The sequence below is a fragment of the Capricornis sumatraensis genome, chromosome 10 (genome assembly GCF_032405125.1).
Source record: "Capricornis sumatraensis isolate serow.1 chromosome 10, serow.2, whole genome shotgun sequence".
In the NCBI taxonomy this organism is placed as follows: Eukaryota; Metazoa; Chordata; class Mammalia; order Artiodactyla; family Bovidae; genus Capricornis; species Capricornis sumatraensis.
The window spans coordinates 20,533,987-20,558,342 of NC_091078.1; the positions used below are offsets into that span (position 1 = coordinate 20,533,987).

Below are 24,356 nucleotides of genomic sequence, written 5' to 3' on the forward strand. Positions count from 1 at the left end.
TCTGTATTGATCTGATTTACTTTTGAAAGGATCAATCTGGTTGCTCTTTTAAGACTACGTTGTAGGAGAAGGGCAGAGGTTGTGAGACCACTTTGGAGGTCCTTGAAGGAATCCAAAATGGAGATGGTGGTGGCTTAGACCAGAGTGAGCGTTGTGCAAGTGATGAGTATCACTTGGAGGATAGTCAGATTTTCAAGGTAGAGGTGATAGATTTTGGTGCAAGGTGATAGATTGGGTGCAGGGTATGAGGGAAAGACAAGTCAATGGTGATTCTAGAGGAGAAAACATGATGAGAGTGGGGTCGAGAGAGAATGGTAGAAGAGAATTTGAAATCAGGGAGTGTAGACTAGTATTGACAAGTATATAGAAATGGAATGTTAGCCCAGAGGCTTATGTGGGGTTAAGAGAGTTTTGTTTTAAAGATGGGAGATACAGCACATTATATGCCAATGAGAAGAATTCCATAGAGGGCAACATTATTCTTAAAGCTGTGTCACTGAGTAGAAGGGAGGGAATGAGAGAACACAAGTTGAGGAATGGACCTCATGGAGACAGTTATTTCTGTATGTTAAAACCTCAGAACTGGGCTACTTTATCCAAGGTACTTGGAAAATGTACAGCCTTTTACATATGGCTAGAATTCTTTGAGAATTTTTAAAGTCAGTTTAGAAGGTTATCAGCAGTGTTTCAATGTTCTGTGTCTGCTGGTAGGATTTTATTTATTTATATTTAATTATTATAATTATTTATAGTTGAGTGACTTTCAGTATATTCATAGAGTTGTGCAACCATCACCACAATCAGTTTGTCAATAGGAACTTTGATATGTATTTAAAAAGTACGTAGTGGTTGTGTTCATTTTGGCAGTACCATACAGGAAAATATGAAAGATACAGAGAAGATTATCATGGCCCCTATACAAGGATGGGGCTTCCCTTGTGGCTCAGCCGGTAAGGAATCCGCCTGCAATGCGGGAGACCTGGGTTGGGAAGATCCCCTGGAGAAGGGAAAGGCTACCAGCTCCACTCTTAGGGCCTGAAAAACTCCATGGACTCTATAGTCCTCGGGGTCACAAAGAGTTGGACATGAGTGAGTGACTTTCACTTTACTTTACTTTATACAAGGATGACACACAAATTCATAAAGCATTCCATATTTTTATAAAGAATGCATATCACTTTGTTGTATACCTGAGACTAACACGTTTTAAATCAACTATATGTCAATTAAAAAAACACTTAGTGCTTTAAAAAAAAAAAACTAAGGCTTATCTTACCGTTAGAATTGGGTGTATTTATCACATTCTTTACTTTTGTGTGGTCGTAAATTTACAAACCAGGTACTTACCTGAAAAAAAAAGAAAAAACAGCTAGAGTAATTGGTTAATGTTTCTCGTTTTTATTTTCTTTAAGCTGCTGCTAAAGTCACTTCAGTCGTGTCCGACTCTGTGCGACCCCATAGACGGCAGCCCACCAGGCTCCCCCGTCCCTAGGATTCTCCAGGCAAGAACACTGGAGTGGGTTGCCAGTTCCTTCTCCATTTCTTAAAGCGTTTATTTATTATTTAATTTTTGGCTGTGCTGGGTCTTTGTTGCTGCGGAGAGCATGTGCCACTCACTGGTTGTGGTGCGTGGGCTTCTTAAGTTGCGAAGGCTTCTATTATTGCTGAGTGCAACCACTGGAGCGCAGGCTCAATAGTTGTGGCACACGGGCTTAGTTGCTCTGGGGCATGTGGGATCTTGCTGGATCAGCGGTCGAATCTGTGTCTCCTGCATTGCAAGGCAAATTGTTTACCACTGAACCACCAGGGATGCCCCTCTTATAGTGTTCTTAAAAATGAATTCATAAATGCTTTGTTCTTTGTTTCTTTGGAGCAGATTGCTATGTCTTGCACAGGGGGTGACTCTTGGTGCATAAGTCTTCACTGTGATAACCTGCTAAGTGTTTATTAAACAGTCATTCTTTTCCTGGTTCTTTGCTTTGTTTTGTAGTTTTTCTGTCATTTTGGTCTCTTGATTTTCTGTAATAATTACAAACTTAATTTTGTTTTCCATCGTTCCTCACTATTTCTTTCTAGTTGTTTTACCTTCCCTCCCTAGCTTTCTTTCCTTCCTTATTAGAGTCATTCCTTTCTTTTTGAGCCATTTGAATTTGCTTGAGATTTAGAATTGTGGTGGATATCCATTTTTATGGTTGTTTTAGGTATTAGTTTTTCTGTCACTGTTATTTTAGCATTTTGTTCACACGTTTTTTCTTTTGGCTGATCATTTTTGCAGTGTCAATAAGCTGCCATTTTCCTCATAGTCTTATGGACTTTTCCATTCAGCAAACATGTATTACATGCTGTATCTGTGCCCCAGATCGTTCTAGATGTTACAAGGAGACTAAAGCCCTCCAAGAACTCAGTGTATTGGTGGTAGCTGAAAACATAGAAGTGCAGGGGGGTTTCCGAGAGAGAACAGCAACCTGCTGAAGGCAGCAGAAGAGGCATAGAACCCTGGGAGGTAACCATGTATAAGGACACAGGGAAAAGATGTCCCTGGTGGTCCAGTGGCTAAGACCCTGAGCTCCTAATGCAGGGGTCCCAGGTTCGATCCCTGGTCAGGGAACTAGATCCCACATGCTCCGACTAAGACCCAGTGAAGCCAGATAAAAATAATAAATTTAAAAAAAAAAAGGACACAAGGAAAGAGTAGAATTCATCAAAGGAGGCTTTGGGTGGGCCCTCGAGGGATTTGGTAGCTTAGAAGCAGTGTATCATGGAAGCTTAGGAAAGTTTGGGATTCTGAATCATCTTTGATCTGAAAGGGATTTTGTGATTAAGTCTTAGATTTCCAGTAGGAGAGTGAGGTGGGGTGACATGGTTTTATGTGAAAAAATGGTGGTAGAGCAAAGCTCAAAATAAGGAATTTCTTGATTCCCAGCTTGGTATTCTCATCTCTGTGTCTTGGTATGAGACTCTTCTTTGTTTCAGTTATTTCTGATAGGGTTTTATGTGTCTGCTATGAAGCAGGCACTTCTCTATACTTTAATTTGCATCATTTCCCCAGAAGTTTATAGCTAGCCTTTAAAAAAAAAGTCTTAAGGCTTTAGAGCAGAGAACGAGACCCTTAAAAGCTATTTAAAGAGATAACCTTTCTTCTTTATCTTCATGACATTATGTTCTCTGCCAGGTGGTTCTCAAAGGAGTTTTACAACATTATGTTGATGAAAAGGAGAGTAGTTAAATATAAAGTACTGTCATTTGTTCTACAGATCTAAGTCTAAAACCATATTGCTTCTTTTTCTAGAGGAATGAATTTTAGTATAGCAACATTAATAAAAGTTTCATTATCTGTCTTCTATTAAATATCTGGGCTTCTCAGGAGGCTCATTGGTAAAGAAACCACCTGCCAGTGCAGGAGACGTGGGTGCGATCCCTGGGTGAGGAAGACCTCCTGGAGAAGAAAATGGCAGCCCACTCAATTATTCTTGCCTGGGAAATCCCATGAACAGAGGAACCTGGAGGGTTATAGTCCATAGGGTTGCATATGACATTTGATATTTAATAAAGCTTGCTTTATTTTAGAGACATATATTCAAGTGTGTCATGATCAGATAACTTCTAGTGAGAAAAAAACAGATTAATACTTAAGGAATTTCTGATAAGTTGTGGCTTCCCCAGATTTTTTTATTGTCCTCTTCTGAGATTGCAGAACTATACATATTTTCTTAGAGATTATATTTGAAGCATCCTGAAACAGTTTTTAAAAAATTATTGAAGATAGCACTCTTTTTCTTGAAATATTTTCTGATTTATTAAGACATAGTTGCCTGGGACTTCCCTGGTGATTCAGTGGTTAAGAGTCTTTACTCCCACAGCAGGCAGCATGGGTTCGACCCCTGGCACGGGGAACTAAGATCCCACATGCAGCATGGCAAGACCAAAAAGTAAGCAAATAAAAAAACAACCTATGAAATTAGTAAAACAAGTCAACTAAATCATGTATTCTGAGAGCAGAATTCTTATACTTTTTAAATCTTGATTTTTTTATGATATAAAATGTTTTATTACTAGAAACTTTATCCTTTTCATTTATCCATTTCATTTCCATTAGGTTTAGTATTCAGTTCAGTCGCTCAGTCGTGTCCGACTCTTTGTGACCCCATGGACAGCAGCACGCCAGGCCTCCCTGTCCATCACCAACTCCCAGAGTTTATTCAAACTCATGTCCATTTTACTAAATCTAATTCCATTAGTCTTAGTATTTTATATGGCTTTGAGTATAAAATAGGATTAATAAAAGATTGCTCTTACCTGGCTTTATTTCTGCAGAATCATTTCCTGCTCTGAAAATGAGTAAATGTTAGATAAGAGTACAGGAGGCTTTAAAAGTTATTTTCATCTCTTCTGATTCCTTTGACATTCACAAATTCATTTTTTTTCCTCCTTCCTGTGTTCTTACCTTATTTAACAGTTAAGATATTAAAATCAGAACCTCTTTTATAATACTAAAAAAAATGTTGAGTATCAGTTTTAAGTATTGATAGTGGCAGAGGTGTATTCATTTAATGATTAAGGACGTAATGAGTATAGGCGCACCCAAGCTTCTCCAAGGATTGTCATGGGGACAGTGGGGTAGGGATGACGTGTTGGTTGATCAAGCCCCAGATGGCATAGATAATAGGAAAAGACAGCTCATCCATATTCAGTTTAATAGGATATTACATGAAGACATAGGTCCATTGTTACCTAGGGTGCAACCGCATGCAAGCCATTATATATTAATCTGTGTAATAATTGTATATCAAAATATACAGATTGTCATAGTGGCTCCAGCAATCTAAGTAGTGAGCTTTTTGCAATAATATAGACCTGAAGAAATACAGCCCTGAGTTAGGAAGATTGTCATAGGAATGAACTGAAAGGCACAGATGATAAATATTAAGAATATTTAAATTATATGAGTTAGACACTACAAGATTCAAACTTGACTGTACATCAAAATCACTTGGAGTTTGTTAAACAAATTTCTGGGTCTCGCCTATACAGTTTCTGAACAAGTTGGTCTGGAATGGGGCCTGAAAATTTGCATTTATGACAGATTCCCCGGGTAATGCCAGTGCCACTCATTCAGGAAGCATGCCATGGGAATCACTGCCATAAAGCTCTGTAGGCTCGTTCCCATCCTCACATTCCCTGTGTGCAGTGGAGAGTCAGTGCTAGCATAAAAGAAATGAGCAAAGTGTTCTAATTAAATTAAATAAAATAGTTTAATTAAATGTTTCTATTTAAATTTTTTCTGTTTTTTTTTTTTTAGGCCAAGTGATGGTAGTAATAGTAATTCAACATGTAATATTGAAGTGATAAACTCGCTGGATATTGAAGAAAGCATTTGGTCCCCTAGGTTTGGATTGAAGGGCAAGATAGATGTTACAGTTGGTGTGAAAATACATCGGGGATGTAAAACGAAATATAAGATAATGCCATTGGAACTTAAAACTGGCAAAGAATCAAATTCTATTGAACACCGTAGTCAGGTATGATAAGAAAAGTGTCTGAATGTGTAATATGTTTAAATTTTTTAAATGTTTAAAAAGTAGTCTGCTTTATATATTTTGATTCAGCTCAGGTAATTTTTAATTTAACCCAGCGTTTCCTAAACGTAATTTACCACAGAGTTACTGTTTTCATGTAGCATCTACATCTATGCTCTTTACAGCAGTGCAAATTCATTCTTTTATTTTTGACCTTGAATCTGATTAAACTGATTTTTATTTAAAATGAAATACAGAACTAACTGTACCTTACCATTATGTTAAATTCAGGTTTTTTAAAATCATCTTCTCTTTGGTAAACATGACAATCTTCTATTGGCCTTCAAAACTGCCTGAAATAGTATACTAATTATAGTGAGTTAACAAATCAAAATAATTAACATAAAGTTATGGTTTTTTTCTAATTATTTCTGATCCCTCTGCCAGCCTCCACACTGGCAGTCTATGGTATGTCCTAGACACTTTTAAATAAGCAAATAGGAGCTTCCCTGGTGATCCAGTGTTTAGGACCCAATACTGGGGCCTTGAGTTTGATACATGGTTGGGAAACTTAAGAGCCTACCAAATTGTATAATCAGGGATTAAAGAGATTTTTCTCTTATTAAATCTTTCTTGTCATTCTTACTTATGTAACAAATACCAAAGGTAGAAAAATTAGATTTCCCCTATTAGAAGACTCAAATATTTCACTTTAGTAAAACAGAAATAGCTGAAATTATGAATAAAGACTTGGTTAGATTAAAGCCTTCTTGAGAAAGGAAAATCATGCCAAGATACAAGAAAAACTGTTTTTGAAGTCAAAGATTTGAAGAAATGTGTTCTATATATAATAGAGGCTGAAAGTTTTCACTTGTTTAAGGACATGTTTGATTGAACTGACTTTTGAATGCTAACAGAAGAGAGATATAAAGGCATTTCAGTGTCTAAAGTGGTCTAGATTCAAAGACCTTTTTTCTAAGGCCACTGCTCTAAATTAAAGTGCCTTCAAGGCAAGAAGTATTATTGTTTTTAATTTTGTTCAGTTGGAATTTTTATCTTTTCAAGAAGAGAAGTTGTAGGAAGAACTTCTAAGAATACAGTTGTATTGGTTGTATTTTTAAAATGAGAAAACTGATTTGAACAAGGCTCAAACAAATATACTGGTGTGTGTATTGCATATTCAGGGTGTAAGAAACAAGCAGACAGAGAATTATTGTAAATCATTGATACATATATAGGTATTGTGGGTGAGGAAGGAGATTTCTCATCTTATGGCGTTTGACTTTCTCCACTTTGGTAATACAGAGAAAGCTTATGTTATAGACTAACTTCATTTAAGGAGGATTTTTATTTTGTAAGTGGGATTATATTCTAAAAATTCATTTCTAAGTTAGTAATTTGGCATTTGAAACATATTTTCTAAAGGAAAAATATTATATGGAGCTGTGATGTCTAAACCAGCTCACAAAAACCTATTTAACTTGTGATATAGTTGAATTAAACTTGTGATATAATTGAACTATAATAATGTTGTAAAATTGCATTCCAGCTTCCTTTTATCATTATATGAAGGGAATGTCATTCAGATATTTTTCCCTTTTAATAAATCCCGGAAGCAGAGTCCTCTTCCTTCTGCCTCAGTTCCTGTGTAGGGAAAAATTAACATAGAAGGACCATTAATTTGGATTGACTCTCTTGGTCCACAGCCCCAAGGTTCATAAACCTTGTCGTTTATGAGTTCATTTTAATTTTTAAAAGTTTTATTTGGTTACCTATGGTTTCCCTAGTGACTCGAATGGTAAAGAATTCACCTACTGGAAACCTGGGTTGGGAGGATCCCCTGGAAGAGGGCATGGCAAGCCACTCCAGTATTCTTACCTGGAGAATCCCCTGGACAGAGGAGCCTGGTGGGCTATAGTCCATGCGGTCACAAAGTCCATGGTGGGCTATAGTCCATGGGGATACAACTGAGCAACTAAGCACAGCACGTTCTGTATCAGGCAACACAAGTAGAGTGCTTGTGAGAAGGCCTCCCAAATCATGTTGAAGTGAAGCAAAGTCGCTCAGTCGTGTCCTACTCTTTGCGACCCCATGGACTGTAGCCCACCAGGCTCTTCCATCCATGGAATTTTCTAGGCCAAGAATACTGGAGTGGGTTGCCATTTCTTTCTCCAGGGGATCTTCCCGACCCGGGGATCAAACCCGGGTCTCCCGCATTGCAGGCAGAGGCTTTACCGTCTGAGCCACCAGGGAATCCCAAAGCAGGTTACATAGGTTTAAATGTTACTGCTAAGGTGTTTTCATGAACTAAAGGAACTACACCTAACTTGTCTTAGATGGTTTCTCTGAAGAGCGCCACATAAACCTAATGCACTTGATGCCACCTTCTGTTCTGGAAAAAGCAGTAAACTCTGTAGAGTTAGTCTTGTTTAGTCATCCCAGTTATTATGACATAAATAATATGCATTTTATAGTGTTTAATTCATTTACTTATTTTAAACAGGGAAAATCATGTCTAACGACTGTTAACTTCAAAATGTAAAACTCTCTTGATTGATTTCCCTCTTACATTTATTGGAGACCTAAACATTTACTATCTAAAAAAAATTCTAAATATTTGTTTCTGTGTAAAGTGAGAAATATATACTACGTTTGTTTTGTGGAAACTAAACAGTTGGCATTTAATTTGCTGTATTACCTGTATTGAATTCAGATCGTGTTATTTTCAAAATGGAAATGATTGAATTGACCTTTCAATTTTAAAATGATGATATGTATTCAGAATTCCCTGGTGGTCCAGTGGTTGGGACTCTGTGGTTTCACTGCCCAGGGCTTGAGTTTGATCCCTGATGGGGGAATTCGGATCCTACGGCCATGAGGTATGGCCAAAAAAAAAAAAAATTATAATATATATTGACTGTAAAACATATATGGAAATATTGAAAATTAAAGTTTTACTTGACAAAATGTACTATGTTTTCACAGCTTGTTCTGTATACGCTGCTAAGCCAAGAGAGGAGGGCTGACCCAGAGGCCGGCCTGCTCCTCTACCTAAAGACTGGCCAGATGTACCCTGTGCCTGCCAAACATCTTGATAAAAGAGGTTAAGCTGTTTTCTCTCAATTTCACTTCTCAGGGTTTTGTTTGTTCATTGTTTTTTTCCCTTTAACTTTTGCTGACACACATTTATACCTGACAATCAGTTGTTCACTGTGCTAGCTAGGCCTAAAACATTTTGTAATTTATAGGTTGTGGTACTTTTTTAAAAAAAAAAAAGAATTTTGACAGCATACTATATAATTGAAAACATTATTAACTTTTTTATTATATAAGTTTTTTTGTGTCATATTTTAGATTCCACATATAAGTGATATCATACGGTATTTGTCTGTCTTTCTGGCTTATTTCAGTTAGTATGATAATCCCTGGGTCCATGTTGCTGCAAATGGCATTATTTAATTCTTTTTTATGGCTGAGTAGTATTCTGATGTACCACATCTTCTTTGTCTGTTCCTCTGTCGATGGACGTTTAGTTTGGGATTAGCAGATGCAAAGTGTTATGTATACAATGGATTAACAGTAAGGTCCTATTGACTAGCACAGGGAACTATATTTTATATCCTGTGATAAACCATAATGGAAAAGAGTATGAAAAAATATATATATATGTATAACTGAATCATTTTGCTGTACAGTGGAAATTAGCACAACATTATGAATCAATTATCCCTTAATAAAATAAAATTTAAAAAATCTTCCTATAAAAAGCTTTATTTTAAACTTCCTATCTTATATTTGAGACACTGTCAGTTCAGTTCAGTCGCTCAGTCGTGTCCGACTCTTTGCGACCCCATGAACCTCAGCACACCAGGCCTCCCTGTCCATCACCAGCTCCTAGAGTCCACTCAAACCCATGTCCATTGAGTCAGTGATGCCATCCAACCATCTCATCCTCTGTCATCCCATTCTCCTCCTGCCCTCAATCTTTCCCAGCATCAGGGTCTTTTTAAATGAGTCAGCTCTTTGCATCAGGTGGCCAAAGATACCTAATGCACCAAAGGTACCAAATGAGACACTCTAGATAGCTGTGTTTTCCTTAGGTTGTTTAAAAACTTTAAAAACTTATCAAATGAACCAAAATTGAAAGAAATATCCCAAAATGTTAACAGTGGTTATTATTCTGGTATAGTGGGATACATGAATGTTGCTCTTTCCTTTTTATGTTTTTGAATCTGAAAGTTTTACTTACATGTAATGGAAAAGATATATAATAAATTTTACTTAATTCTTAGAAAACACTCATCCATTTTTTCCCCCACAGAATTATTAAGGCTAAGAAATCAGATGGCATTCTCTTTGTTTCACCGTATTAACAAATCTACTGGAGAGGAAAAGACAAAGCTTGCTCCTTTGCCAGAAATAATTGAGGAACAGCAAACCTGTAAATACTGTTCACAGATGGGCAACTGTGCTCTCTATAGCAGGTAAACACTGTCTTCTGAAAGTATTAATTCCAGTTAAGTAAGCGTCAACTCAGAATGATTTAACATGTTTGGCTGGTCCGACATTGATGACTTCATTTTGGTTATTTAAAACGAAGGGAATAGGAAAGAGAAAAAAGCATAGTTAGTTCACATTATATAACAAGCCTATTTCTTTGGAGAAAAACAGAATGCTTTTAAATCTTTTTCCAAAAGTGGATATTTTAATCTTGCTGCATACAGTTTCTGGGGAAATGAAATAATTGTAGAACTTATAGAATATAGTTAAAGATGTAGATAGGCATTGTGAATGTAACTTTCCTTAAATGCTATTTCAAGAAATCTTCCATTTTTTAGTTGATGTTTTAATTTCAAACCTTTTGTAGTTCAAAACTGGGAAATTGGTTTTTCTAGACAATATAATCCAGTAGCTCTGACTTGATATAATCCAGTAGATCGGTCTTGTTTATACTTGTCTATTTTTCTACATATGGCAAGTTTATTAGCTGTCTTATTAGCAGTTATCTGTATTTATACCTTCATTGAGCTTCCATGGTGGCTCAGACGGTAAAGAATCTATCTGCAGTGCAGGAGACCCAGGTTTGAACCTTGAGTCAGGAAGATCCCCTGGAGAAGGGAATGCCTACCCACTCCAGTGTTCTTACCTGGAGAATCCCAGGGACAGAGGAACCTGGAGGGCTGCAAGTCCATGGGGTCACAACCAGTTGGACACAACTAAGTGATTAACACATATACCTACTATCATAGGCCAGTGAGAGTCCTGGAGGACGCAAGAAAGTGGTTAGATGCAAATTCAGACTAGGAAACAAGATCAAATCAGGACCAAACTTCTAATTCAGCCTGAAAATTCATATAAAGGACTTCTAAAAGTACAGTTGCCCCTTAAACAATGCTGGAGTTGGGGGCGCCAATCCTCTCTGCAGTCAAAAATCTGAGTATGTCTCATAGTTGGCCCTCCACATACAACTGCATGGTAAGCTCGGGTTGAATACAAGGTTTGTCCACATTCTTATATTTAGCCAATCTTGGATCGTGTGGTGCTATTTACTATTGGAAAAAAATCCATGTGTAAGTGGACCCATAGAGTTCAATTCATGTTGTTCAAGAGCCAACTGTATTGTATCAAAAGATCTCTTAATGGCAAAAACCATGAACTTGGGAAATTTGAGACTATAATACAGGCACAGTTTTTTGAAACCTTGTTTTACTCTCCATGTTTTCTATGCTATCCTACAGCATATTTGCCCCTGAAATGACTTTTTTAAAAAAGTAGGTGCTGTGGTTGTAAAGTATGATGATTGTCACATATGTGTACTTATTTTAGAAATACCTCATTTCATAGCCAGTGAAATGTTTTATATGCATCTCTGACTTGGAGCTTTATCTTTAGGGCAGTTGAACAACAGATGGAAGACAGTTCAGTCCCCACCAGCATGTGGCCCAAAATAAAAGAAGAAACCCAGCATCTCAAGCTTACACACTTAGAGTATTTTAGCCTTTGGTGTCTAATGTTAACCCTGGAGTCTCAATCAAAGGATAATAAAAGAAACTACCAACATGTATGGTTAATGCCTGCTTCAGAAATGTAAGTGGTCCATTTAATACAGTAAAACTTTAGTAATTTGGATTAGCCAGTGGGATGAGATTTGTAATTCATGACAAACACAGGTTACAGACCATGTTAAAGGCATGAAGTTTCATATATTCCTGCCAACTCCAGATGGCTGTCAATGAATTTTTTTCTAAGGAGAGAACCATTGTTATTTTTAGTAGATTAAATATACCTCAAGAAATCTTATTTTAAAAATTATTAGTAAAGTTACATCCTTTTTCATCAATGAAAAGAGTAAAATACTTGAATATATCAAGGTGAATTTTAGCATATGGCACAGTAGAAATTAATGAAGTTTTACTGAATATTTTAAACACTAGAGTATTTTAAAAGTTTTTTAGTAAGTTTTCATAGAGATTCAAATTCTCTAAAGTATGTCAATATTGTATTTTGTGAGGTCTTTTTTTTTATAAGTTACTTATAAACTTATAATTTTGTGCATTTTGCATAGTATTTTTCTTTAGTAATATTTAGTTGTTTTTGACCCATTCTTTTCTTTCCAGAGTGAATCTTGATAATGTGACTTGAGACCTAAGAATGTTATTTCTTTAATACTAGACTTTAATACAAGGTGCCATCAGAATGAAGAAAGTTTAAGTCATTTTCTATAGACTACATAATACATAAGTATAGTAAACATGCCAAGTGTGTGCGCCAGCAGGCTTCTGAAATGTAGTATAATAGTAGTGCCCAAGAGACTGTAAATGTCTCTTCTGAGACACACTGAAATTGTTAATGTGCTTGCCTTTGTTTTAATAACAATAATTATAAATTCTCTTGTAAATACTAAAGAAATATTTTACTGCTTCCTTCACTTCAGGTTCAGAGTTAGATTATTATGATTTGTCTTCTGTAGCGTTAACGTGTATCAGAACAGGAGGTGGGGGTGTCAGTCAAGAATCAAAGTGCTGATAAGCATGTTGTTCAGAAATCCCACCTGGGGGTACAGTGAGGGGGATTCTTCCCCCCTCAAAAAAAGGGGAGCTCTCTAGCACCTGCTTAGAGATCTGGTGATGAGAGGTTTTTGGTTTTTTTTGCCTCGCCACGTGGCTTATAAGGTCTTAGTTCCCTAACCAAGGATCAAACGCATACTCACGGCAGCGGGAGTGTGAGCATTAACCACTGGACCACCAGGGCAGTCCCGAGAGGTTATTATTTTTTAAATAAATTTTTATTTATTTATTTGGCAGCACATGAGACCTTCTGTCTTCATTGTGGCATGAGGAATCTTTCATTGCGGCATGTAGGATCTAGTGCCCTGACCAGGGATTGAACCCAGGTCCCCTGCCTTGGGAGCTTGAAGTCTTTGCCATTGCACCACCAGGGAGGTCCCCCAAGAGAGTATTTTAAAATTAATTTCTCTTTTTCTTTCTCTTTCTCTTTCATAGGGAGGAGAGTGGCAGCTGCATTGGGAGCCTGATTAGAACAGAACATGTAAAGACAGTTTGTGATGGACAGTATTTACATAATTTCCAGCGTAAAAGTGGAGCCATACCTATCACAAATCTAATGGCAGGTGACAGAATTATTTTAAGTGGAGAAGAGAGAACATTGTTTGCCTTGTCTAGGGGATACGTGAAGGAGATTAACTCAACAACAGTAACCTGTTCATTAGACAGGTGATGAAATATTCCCTTTTTGGGTGGGGAGGGTAAAGCTTTATCGATAAGTAAACATATACCATACAGTTCATACATTTAAAGTATACAATTCAGTGGTGGTTAGTATATTCACCAAGCTATGCAGTCAGCACCAAAATCCATTTTAGAGCATTTTCATTGCCCCTGGAAGACTCCCTGTACCCTGTAGTCACTCCCCCAGCCCTAGGCAACCACCAGTTCCCTTTCTATATTTATAGATTTGCTTTTTCTGATTCATACACTTGTGTGGTCTTTTGTGACTGGCTTTTTTTACTTAACATACTGTTTCTGAGGTTCATCTTCATGTAGTAGATTGTACCAGTGCTTCATGCCTTTAAAAAAAATTTTAGATAAAATTCACATATCATAAAATTAACCATTAACCATTTTAAACATACAGTTCATTGTGTGTGTGTTAAGTCACTTCAGTCGTGTCCAACTCTCCAGCCCTATGGATGTAGCATGCCAGGCCCCTCTAACCATGATGATTCTCCAAGCAAGAATACTGGAGTGAGTTGCCATGCCCTCCTCCAGGGGATCTTCCTAACCCAGGGATTGAACCTGAGTCTCTTAATGTCTCCTACATTGGCAGGCAGGTTCTTTACCACTAGTGCCACCTAGGGAGCCTATATGTTAATTGGCATTTAGCAGTTATCCAACTGCTAAAGTTTTGTTTAGTACATTATGTTCCATAGTAGTAATGTGGACATGTGTGTGTGGGTGTGTGCTCAGTTGCTAAGTTGTGTCCGACTCTTTGTGACCCCAGGGACTGTAGCCCACTAGGCTCCTGTCCATGGGATTTTCCATGTAAGAATTCTGAAGGAGGTTGCCATTTCCTTCTCCAGGGTAGCTTCTCAGCCCAGGGACTGAACTCACATCTCCTACATTGGCAGGTGGATTCTTTACCACTGAGCCACCTGGGAAACACAATATGGATGGAATCTTACCTAAATAATTCTCACAACCACATGTGCAGCAGGCAGGACAGATGTCCTGTGTTGGCTGTAACGCTTATTTCTCCTCCTTAGCCCTCTGGGCGCTCACCATTTTGTTCAAATTGCTTTTTTCCATTTATCAGTTTATCAGTTCAGTCACTCAGTCGTGTCTGACTCTGCAACCCCATGAATTGCAGCACGCCAGGCCTCCCTGTCCATCACCAACTCCCGGAGTTCACTCAAACTCATGTCCATTGAGTCGGTGATGCCATCCAGCCATCTCATCCTCTGTCATCCCCTTCTTCTCCTGCCCCTAATCCCTCCCTGCATCAGAGTCTTTTCCAATGAGTCAACTCTTTGCATGAGGTGGCCAAAGTACTGGAGTTTCAGCTTTAGCATCATTCCTTCCAAAGAACACCCAGGACTGATCTCCTTTAGAATGGACTGGTTGGATTTTCTTGTAGTCCAAGGGACTCTCAAGAGTCTTCTCCAACACCGCAGTTCAAAAGCATCAATTCTTCAGCGCTCAACTTTCTTCACAGTCCAACTCTCACATCCATACACGACCACTGGAAAAACCATAGCCTTGACTAGATGGACCTTTGTTGGCAAAGTAATGTCTCTGCTTTTTAATATGCTATCTCGGTTGGTCATAACTTTCCTTCCAAGGAGTAAGCATCTTTAATTTCATGGCTGCAATCACCATTTTCCATTTATAGTTGTGATATAAAGTGTAAATTAAAACAAAGTAAATAATTTGAAGAAAAATATTAAGTAAATAGTAGAATAGTTGGTATGAAAATTTGTGGTAGAAGCTAATATCCATGTTCGTTAATATCCATATTCCCCTCTTCCTGGACCCCCAGCCTTCCTTGCATTTAAGTGCAGGCAGGAGTCACATTTCTCAGTGGGTGGAGATCAGTAATTGGGATCCAGAGGGTAACTGCAGTGGAAATTTCCAGGCTTGCTCTCCAGTAGTAATCCTGGTTAAGCAGTAACTAGCCCTAATCCAGGTTTCATGATATTGGTGTATAAGCTGTGATATTTCTGCTATTTCTTAGGAGTCCCTTCAGTCAGTCCTGTGAAGTATTTATTTAGTACCTAACATGTGTTAGATATTTTGCAAGTTCTTGAAGAATTTGTAGTCTGGTGGGTAACAAATAAATATATATTTCAGTCTAATATGACAAGTGTTTGAATTAATGGGAAACAGAGGAGAGGCATTTAACCCAGTTTTAGGAGGCTCGGGGAAGGCAAGTGAAAAGGGTTGTTCTAGATCTTCATCCTGTGGGGGAATGTTAGCTCTGTGAAGCAGTGTGGGAGGCGTATACCAGACAGAGGGGACGGGGTGTGGAAAGGCCTGATGGTGTGAGGTGGGGTGTTCTGGAAAGTGTAGGTAGTAACTGCTTTCTGGAATGTAAAAGATAAAGGAGTTATTGGAGAGGTCAGGTCATAGAAGGGTTTATGTACCATGTTAAGTGAACAAAAGAATGATAATCAGATTTGCAGTTTTTCTGTGAATGCACTGTGGAGAATAGAGTTAATCAGTGGAGGCAAAACTGAAAGCAGAGGAACCAGGCGCCTGTCATAGTGGCCCAGGCTTGAGGTGATTGGGAGCAAGGTAGTTTTGACGGAGAAGGTGGAATGCCTTTGAGAAGTATTTGGGAAGTAAAATTGTCTGACACTGAGATCCTGATTGGATCTACAGGGCGGGAGAGGGAAGGATCAAGACAGTCATGTTAAAAAAAAAAAGACAGTCATGTAGATGCAAGAGCCATTACCTGAGGTCAGGTCCACAGGAGGAGAAGGCTTCAGCAGGGATTAAAAAGCTGTCCCGTTTTGCAAACTTTCACTGCCTGAGTTTTAACTCAGTGGAAAGATCTTGCTGCTTGCTGGACATTCAAAGCTGAAGCTTGGGTGAGAAATGGGGTAGGAGAGGAATGTTAGGTCAGGCCTGGTGATGTAGATTTGGGATTCAGACTCAGGTGGAGCCATGGGACCAGTAGGGAAATGACAAGAAAGAACAGTGCAGAGGAGCATGGAAGGGACCTCGGGAACATCGCAGGTCAGCCTGATAGCGGAGCGGGCGAAGCCTTTGGGAAAGACACGTATTGCAGGCCTGAGGAGGCAGGGGCCATGTGCTCAGGATCCTGCTGGGGGTGGTGAGCCCAGGTTGGAGTTCAAGGAAGGCCAAGTGAGTTGTCAGCAGATGTTGTAGGTTTCGGATTATTAACTGCCTTTTTTTTTCTTTTTTTTAAAAATTTATTTGGCTGCTCCAGGTCTTAGATGCAGCATGCGAGAGTTTTCGTTGTGGCATATGAAGTCTTAGTTGTGGCATGTAGGATCTAGTTCTCCGACCAGGGAGTGAACCTGAGCCCCCTACAGTGGGAGCTCAGAGTCCCAGCCACCGCCTTTTGCCTTCCCCTATTCTGTTTGCTCACCAATCCAGGGCCTTATCCTGCCTTTGGTTGGCAAGTATGTATTAGGGGCTGGTAGCCATTTTCATAGTTATTCTGGCCCATTTACTTTTTACTTCTTTTATTTTTGGTTGCACTGGGGTCTTCATTGCTGTGCATGGACTTTCTCTGGTTGCAGAGAGTGGGGGCTACTCCCTAGCTGGACTGTGTGTGCTTCTCATCGTGGTGGCTTTTGTTTTGGGTCACAGGTGCTAGGTGCAAAGGCTTCAGGAGTTGCAGCATTCGGGCTCAGGAGTTGCAGCTCCCAGGCTCTACAAGTGAACCCTAGAGCACAGTAGTTGTGGTGCATGGGCTTATTTGTTCTGCAGCACGTGGAATCTTCCCAGACCAGGGATCAAACCCATGTCCCTCGCACTGGCAGGAAGATTCTTATCTGCTGTATCGAAAGACAGTAACACATTTCTTATACCGACCCACTGACTATGTTAAATGAAAAATATTCACATACATGTGTTTTGCTGTTTCAGGAACTTGTCAGGACTCCCAGAATCAACTTTGTTCAGATTGGACCAGGAAGAAAAAAATTGTGATATAGATACCCCATTAGGAAATCTTTCTAAACTGATGGAAAATACTCGTGCCAGGTTTGTAACGATAAATGAATCTGAATATTACTCCAGTTTCCTGAGGAATATTATAAAAAGCTTTTTTTTTTTTTTTTTGCTTTTCAGCCAAAAACTTCGAGATTTAATCATTGACTTTCGTGAACCACAGTTTATATCCTACCTCAGTTCTGTTCTTCCACATGATGCAAAGGACACAGTTGCCTGCATTCTGAAAGGTATGTTATAATCAGCATGCCTGTGTCCATTAATTTTTCTTGGTTCTATTTTTAATTTAATCTATATTATAGTCTAGTGTCTTAATGATTCATTAAACTTCTAATTACGGTTTTTAGACAGCCTCTCTCTGGAAGTAGTTTACATGTGATTTTTAATGTCACCTTGATATTTGCTTACTTTGAGAAGACTATTGAAGAACAGGCTAGAACACAGACTGCTTTTCTTATAGTTAAGTTGCTCACTGAAAATTCAACACTCTTATCCCTATTATTTTTAAATTTAAATGTAGGTTTGAATAAGCCTCAGAGGCAAGCCATGAAAAAGGTACTTCTTTCAAAAGACTACACCCTCATCGTGGGTATGCCGGGAACAGGAAAAACAACTACAATATGTACTCTTGTAAGAATTACTACTCTTTTGCTTAGAAACTGGGTATTTAAATCCATTTTCTCTTCAGTTCAGAGAACATGATACTGGTTATCAAACGGGCTGAATTTCAAATTAAAATGTCTTTGTTTTCAAACTAAGAATGACATGAGAAATAGAAAAACTAAATTACCGATAGTTGTAATCATCTTGTATATACCTTGCATTTAAGATTGTCTAAAATCTCTGTGTTTTTCTTCGCTTTAAAAAATGACAAGTTATACAAGGAGGTTTAAATAGATTCTTTAAAAAAAAAAAATTATTTATATATTTGGCTGCACCAGAAGTTAGTTGCAGCCTTTGGGATCGTTAGCTGTGGCATGTGGTACCTAGTTCTCTGACTAGGGACCGAACTCGGGCCCCCTGCATTGGGAGCACAGAATCTTAGCCACTGGACCGCTAGGGAAGTCCCTGATACAGATTCTTATTGAATTTTTTTTTTCATGTCAATAAATTTCTGAGCAGTCTTAGAATAATGATGATGATGGCACCACATATTTACTGATTGATACTTTGTGCCAGGCACTAGTCAAAGTTTATATGTACTTAATTTTATCGTGATATAATTAATATATTGGTAACATATCATTGATAGCATGATAATAATGCCATGTTAACTTTCATAAGACATTTTGGCTTTATAATTTTTTAAAAAGTTACTTTGGGGAATTCCTTGGTAGTCCATTGGTTAGGACTCTTTCACTGCTTTCACTGCCAAGGTCCCAGGTTCGATCCCTGATGGGGGAACTGAGATATCTCAAGCTGTGCAGTCAAAAAAAGAAAATCAAAGGAAATAAAAAGTTACTTGGGTTGGCTCTTAGATACGCTTCTTGTTAAGTTTTCTAATTCTTTTTGAAAAATATAAATGTTAATTATCAGGAGCTAAAAGTAATGCTCTTTTCCATTCTTTTGTTTATTAATAGGTAAGAATTCTCTATGCCTGTGGTTTTAGTGTTTTGTTGACCAGCTATACACACTCTGCTGTTGACAATATTCTTTTGAAGTTAGCAAAGTTTAAAATTGGATTTTTGCGCTTGGGCCAAATTCAGAAGGTACATCCAGATATCCAAAAATTTACAGAGGAGGAAATTTGCAGATCAAAGTCCATTAAATCTTTAGCTCTTCTAGAAGAACTCTATAATAGTCAAGTAAGTACAATTATTGTATAATCATACTGACAGTAATTTTTGCTGTCAGAATGAGGAGAGAAATGGCACTTTGAGAAATTCAATTGCATTGACTGAATTTGCAGATTCATTTATATAAACCATAGGACCAGTTTATGAGTTTATAGTTTGCTCTTTGCTTCTGAACTGAAACAAGGTTTCTGGTCTATTTTTCAGGGCTCCCATCTTCTAGTTTAAAATATCCTGGTAAAGGAAAACTCTGTTTCTATCTACTCACACTTCTGACACTAACTATGTAGAGTTAGTGCAGGCTCCACAGGTTAAGGGCTCAGACCCACAAGACTGTCCCCTACTTCAGTTCTGAATTGCAAGTTCAGATCTCCTGTGCCCATTTTGGGAAGTCCTATGTCTTCCTCCTTGGGTTCCATAATTTGCTTGAATGATTCACAGAATGCAAGAAAGTCATCTTACTAGCATGAACTCAGGCATGGTTAAAAGGGGCTTATGAATCTGCTCTTTGGAACTCTGAGGAGATCTAGGAGGCTGAAGGTTTTATCCTACAAATTAGAAATGAGGGACCTAGAAAGGCTTTTGTGCCCAGGAGGGCCCCCTAAAGTCCTGCTTGGTTTCACATATCGTATGTGATCTTCTGGGATTGGAATTTTTCACTTAGAATGTTCCATATGTCTGAAATCTGGGATATGTAAGGCAAAAAGAAAACCCAGGGAACAACTTACTATGCTATTCCTCATGTCCCAAGGTCTCTAGCTGATTTATCTTTTCTCCACCTTTCAGAGGCTTTATAGTTTTATATATAATGTCCAGGGTTTTTAGTTGTACTTTGTGGTAAGGAAAAGTACTCCATCTTCCCAGAAGTGAAGTCCTAGTTCACATTAAAAAAAAAAATTCATTAACTTACTGCCTCTTGAAATGTTCAGATTTCCATTTCGATAGATCCAAACTTGAGCATTGTTATTGTGTTTGGAAAATTAACTTGATTTTTTAAAATTTATAGAAAAAAATTTTAAATGTTTGCATGTTGTAAGTGTTTCTAAATTAAAAAACATTGGGATTTCTGTTTGGGGGGACAAAGAGCTCTTTTTTGATCTTTTAATTTCAAACATGGGAAAAATAAGGTTTATTTCTTGGACATATTAAAGAACTGATCTATTTTTTTTCTTTGTGTTTAGCTTATAGTTGCAACAACATGTATGGGAATAAACCATCCCATATTTTCTCGTAAAACTTTTGATTTTTGTATAGTGGATGAAGCCTCTCAAATTAGCCAGCCTGTTTGCCTAGGGCCACTTTTTTTTTCACGGAGATTTGTGTTGGTGGGGGACCATCAGCAGCTTCCTCCCCTGGTGCTAAACCGTGAAGCAAGGTAAGCAGACATTAAGGTTTCAATTTTAAACTAGATACTTGTTTAAAGGATGATTTCAGTAGACTGATAATCCTGAATTTGATTTGTTGACAGAACTCTTGGCATGAGTGAAAGCTTATTCAAGAGGCTGGAGCAGAATAAGAATGCAGTTGTACAGTTAACGGTGCAATACAGAATGAACAGGTATTTGTAACAGTGTCAGCTATGAGTGATTTTCATATTTGTGTTCATCACCAAACTAAAATTATTTCTGTAATTCCCTTAGTAAAATTATGTCCTTAAGTAATAAACTGACATACGAAGGAAAGCTGGAGTGTGGATCAGATAAAGTGGCCAACGCAGTGATAAACCTACCTAACTTTAAAGATGTAAAGCTGGAACTGGAGTTTTATGCTGATTATTCAGAAAATCCTTGGCTGGTTGGAGCATTCGAGCCAAACAATCCTGTCTGTTTTCTTAATACACACAAGGTAAAACACACACACACACACACACACAAACTAACATTTCCTTTGTTCTTCTCCGTTTGCCCTATTTTTTAAATTCCTCAGTTTCAGAAGCGATTGCTTCATTACAGCTTATCAGTTAAAACTAGTGTGCTTCTTGTGATTTCACACAAAAGAATCTTTTCTTTCTACAGATACACTTATCTTTGGGAGGAGGTTTATTCTGATGATTGATAGATGTCAAATTGTTTTGAAGTAGGAAAGCTAGAAAGTGAATGCAAGTGTATAATTACATTTCCTAGAAAAGTAATTGGCATTGATACTGTCAAAAGTTTGGGTTTACAAATAGACAGAAGGTAAGATAAACTGATGTTCTTTTCAAGACCTTTTTTAAAAAAATAGACTTTATGTTCTAGAGCAGTTTTAGGCCCACAGCAAAACTGAGCTAAAAGTACAGACGTTTCCCATGCGTCTCCTGCTCCCACATACGCACCGAAAGACCTCTTTACAAATTTATCACAAAAAAATATGCACAAGGACTTTAAATGACTTGATTCTTATTTCTAGAAACTAAGAACAAAGTTTTGACTCTGTGTTCCTACAATTTGTTTTCTATACTGCTTCTCATTATTGATTTGGAAATCTTTACATAAGTTCAACTGAAAATATAGTCATCAATTTGATCTATGCATATCATTCTTAATATAAGTATTATTTTGAGATTAAGATGGGTGAAGTCAGCAGTTGTTAAAAATAGGGCCTTACCATTCATGTACCATGCTGGAATTTTCATTGTCTTGGACATTGCTCTAATGTTTCAGAATGAAGAATCAACACTGAGGAACAGGCAGGCTCTGGAAAATTTATTCAGATAAACTGATCTCATAAATGACTGCTTTTATATTTTTATGTAATTAAAATTTTTTATTTTTTATTGAGGTATAGTTGATATGACTGATTTTATAAACCACAACTCTAATCTGTTAGTTAGAAGTTATAATTATTAACCTCACCAGTGATTGTTCAGATTCTTTATTTCTGCTACTCACATTTCCTGTCTCTTGGCCTCAGGATTCCAAATGAGTTATATTAAAATTAATCAAGGTGATGTAGGGTGACGTAGGAGCAAGATAATCCTTTAAAATTTTTACTAGGGGTGGTAGAACCTGGGGAACTTTATGGCTCTATTATTTGTATAAAAAGTAACAAGAAAATGGAAAGAACACAGATATTGGAGCCAGATCTAAGTTGAATCTTAGTGCCATGGTGTATTGTAAGGCTTGGGCAGGTTACTTATCTCTTCTGGCCTTTGATGCCTATAAAAATGGGGGATAACACAGTAATGTATGTGAAGCTCAGTGTATGGCCGACTTTCGTAGAGATTTTTGTATGAACTTTATGCAGCATGTTTACAATGGGTTTCCTTCTAAAAGTGACTAATATCATTCATTTTTGTCAATTCTTTTACATTCAACTTTAAGAGGAAGATATTTTTCATCTGTGTCCATATCTGGCAGTACTGTCTCTGTGGCCACTTGTATACTTAGAGTACTCTTTACTTCAGAGATTGTTTCACAAGCAGGATGCATATTTTTCTGTTTAGGTTCCAGCACCAGAACAAGTTGAAAAGGGAGGTGTCAGTAATATAATGGAAGCCAAACTCGTTGTTTTCCTGACCTCAGTTTTTATTAAGGTAACTTAGAATTGAATTTTGAGGGCAAATTAATATTAAGGTGCAGAGTAATAGAATGTTAGAACTCAAGGAGCTTTAGATCTAGCATTAACTTCTGTTAAGATAAGAGGACTGAAGCTTGAATGTTTTTATTTTGACAACATTTATCTAAGACAATAATTACTGTATCTAATACAATAATGGCATTTTGGGTTTCCACTTAGGATAACTTTCTGTAACATCAGATAATTCTGATTGTGTCAATTTAGTGCAGAAGTCAGTATGATTGGAGACTGGAAACTTCAGTGAAAAGGGAGAGCAGAAAGTAAAATTTATTTCTTTGTACTGTTTTGGTATGGCATCACTGCTCTGGTGGCATACAAACCATTATATTGCCACGAACTTCTAAAAATTCAGGGAGCAGTGTTTGCGGAAATTATTGCCTCTCAGGAAATGTAGATGTAGCCTTAGAGTAATTCAATAATTTATTTCCTCCTTGTAGAAACTTGTGTTATACATAGGAACATGTATTATAAACATCAGTTGTCACATTATATAAACATTTTATTTAATAAATTTAGTAAAGCTTAAATAACAAAAGTCAGGATTTTTTTCATTTTAAATTGTGTTCTTTTCTGTTTAAAACAGGCTGGTTGTAAACCCTCTGATATTGGTATCATTGCACCATACAGGCAGCAGTTAAAGGTCATCAATGACTTATTGGCACATTCTTCTGTTGGGATGGTTGAAGTTAATACAGTTGACAGGTACCAAGGAAGAGACAAAAGTATCATTGTAGTATCTTTTGTTAGAAGCAATGAAGATGGAACTGTGAGTTAATTGTATTTTCTGCTTTGCTTTCTGATTTTTATTTTCTATTTGTTTGGGACATTATTTACCTCTCTTCTTTAAAATTATGTTAGAAAACCACATAGCTTAAAATTTGCCATCATAACTGTCTTTAAGTGTACAATTCACAGGTATGAAGTATATTCACAGTGTGTGCAGCTAATCTCCAGAACTTTTTCATTTTGTAAAACAAATTCTATACCCAGGAATAACCACTCCTTTATTCCCTCTCTCTTCATTTCCTGCCAACCACTTTCTGTCTCTGTGAATTTGACAGAACTTTATGAATTCATGAATTTTCCACATAAGTGGAATCATACAGTATTTGTCCTTTTGTAAGTGGCTTATTTCACTTGTCATAATGTCTCAAGGTTCATCCATATTGTAGCATGTAACAGAATTTTCTTTTAAAGGCTGATTATTATTCCATTGCCTGTATATACCACATTTTGTTTATCAGTTCATCCATTAGTGGACATTTGGGTTGCTTCCAACCTTTTGGCTATTATGTTTGGAGCATTTTAAACATATAAACTTTTCCTAGCTTACTTTCAAATTTGTAGATAATTCCAGGCTGGCTTTTTTTTGCGTTTTTATCTCTCCTTGACTTATTTTTCTTGACTATGTGATACCTGCATATAGTTTTTAAAATACACAGAGTAAGAAGTCTCCCTTCTTCCCTGTTACTCTTCTACTCAGTTCTTATCCTCACATGTTTGGTTTTTTGGATTGTTTGTTTTTGCTAACCTGCTAGAATTTCTTTAAGCATATGTAAGCACATGAATCAGTATGTTTCCCTTCTTTGTGCACAAAAGGTAATATATACACTATTCTGGACTTTGCCTTTTCCACTTAATAATATAGCTTGGAGATCTTTACATGTCATTACACAGAAAGAGATTTCATTCTTGTCTTAAAGGTGCAAAGTTTTCCACTGTATATATGGAACATGGTATATTTAACCACTCCTTTGAGTCTTCTATGAGTT

General features: G+C 37.3%; 1 protein-coding gene and 1 non-coding gene across 2 annotated transcripts in view; both read left to right on the forward strand.

The window, feature by feature from the left end:
* DNA2 (DNA replication helicase/nuclease 2) overlaps window positions 1-24,356 on the forward strand; it is a 36,784-nt gene that overhangs the window by 10,877 nt on the left and 1,551 nt on the right. The window contains exons 6-19 of the mRNA XM_068982734.1: window positions 5,300-5,519; window positions 8,502-8,619; window positions 9,838-10,000; window positions 11,409-11,603; window positions 13,019-13,249; window positions 17,150-17,266; window positions 17,354-17,463; window positions 17,754-17,863; window positions 18,814-19,038; window positions 20,208-20,401; window positions 20,495-20,584; window positions 20,667-20,871; window positions 22,451-22,540; window positions 23,168-23,350. Of these exons, the coding sequence (XP_068838835.1) occupies window positions 5,300-5,519; window positions 8,502-8,619; window positions 9,838-10,000; window positions 11,409-11,603; window positions 13,019-13,249; window positions 17,150-17,266; window positions 17,354-17,463; window positions 17,754-17,863; window positions 18,814-19,038; window positions 20,208-20,401; window positions 20,495-20,584; window positions 20,667-20,871; window positions 22,451-22,540; window positions 23,168-23,350 (2,251 nt within the window). The remainder of the gene's footprint in view (window positions 1-5,299; window positions 5,520-8,501; window positions 8,620-9,837; window positions 10,001-11,408; window positions 11,604-13,018; window positions 13,250-17,149; window positions 17,267-17,353; window positions 17,464-17,753; window positions 17,864-18,813; window positions 19,039-20,207; window positions 20,402-20,494; window positions 20,585-20,666; window positions 20,872-22,450; window positions 22,541-23,167; window positions 23,351-24,356) is intronic.
* On the forward strand, window positions 2,536-2,608 carry TRNAR-CCU (transfer RNA arginine (anticodon CCU)). The gene has a single exon. It is a non-coding gene; the product is annotated as a tRNA-Arg (tRNA).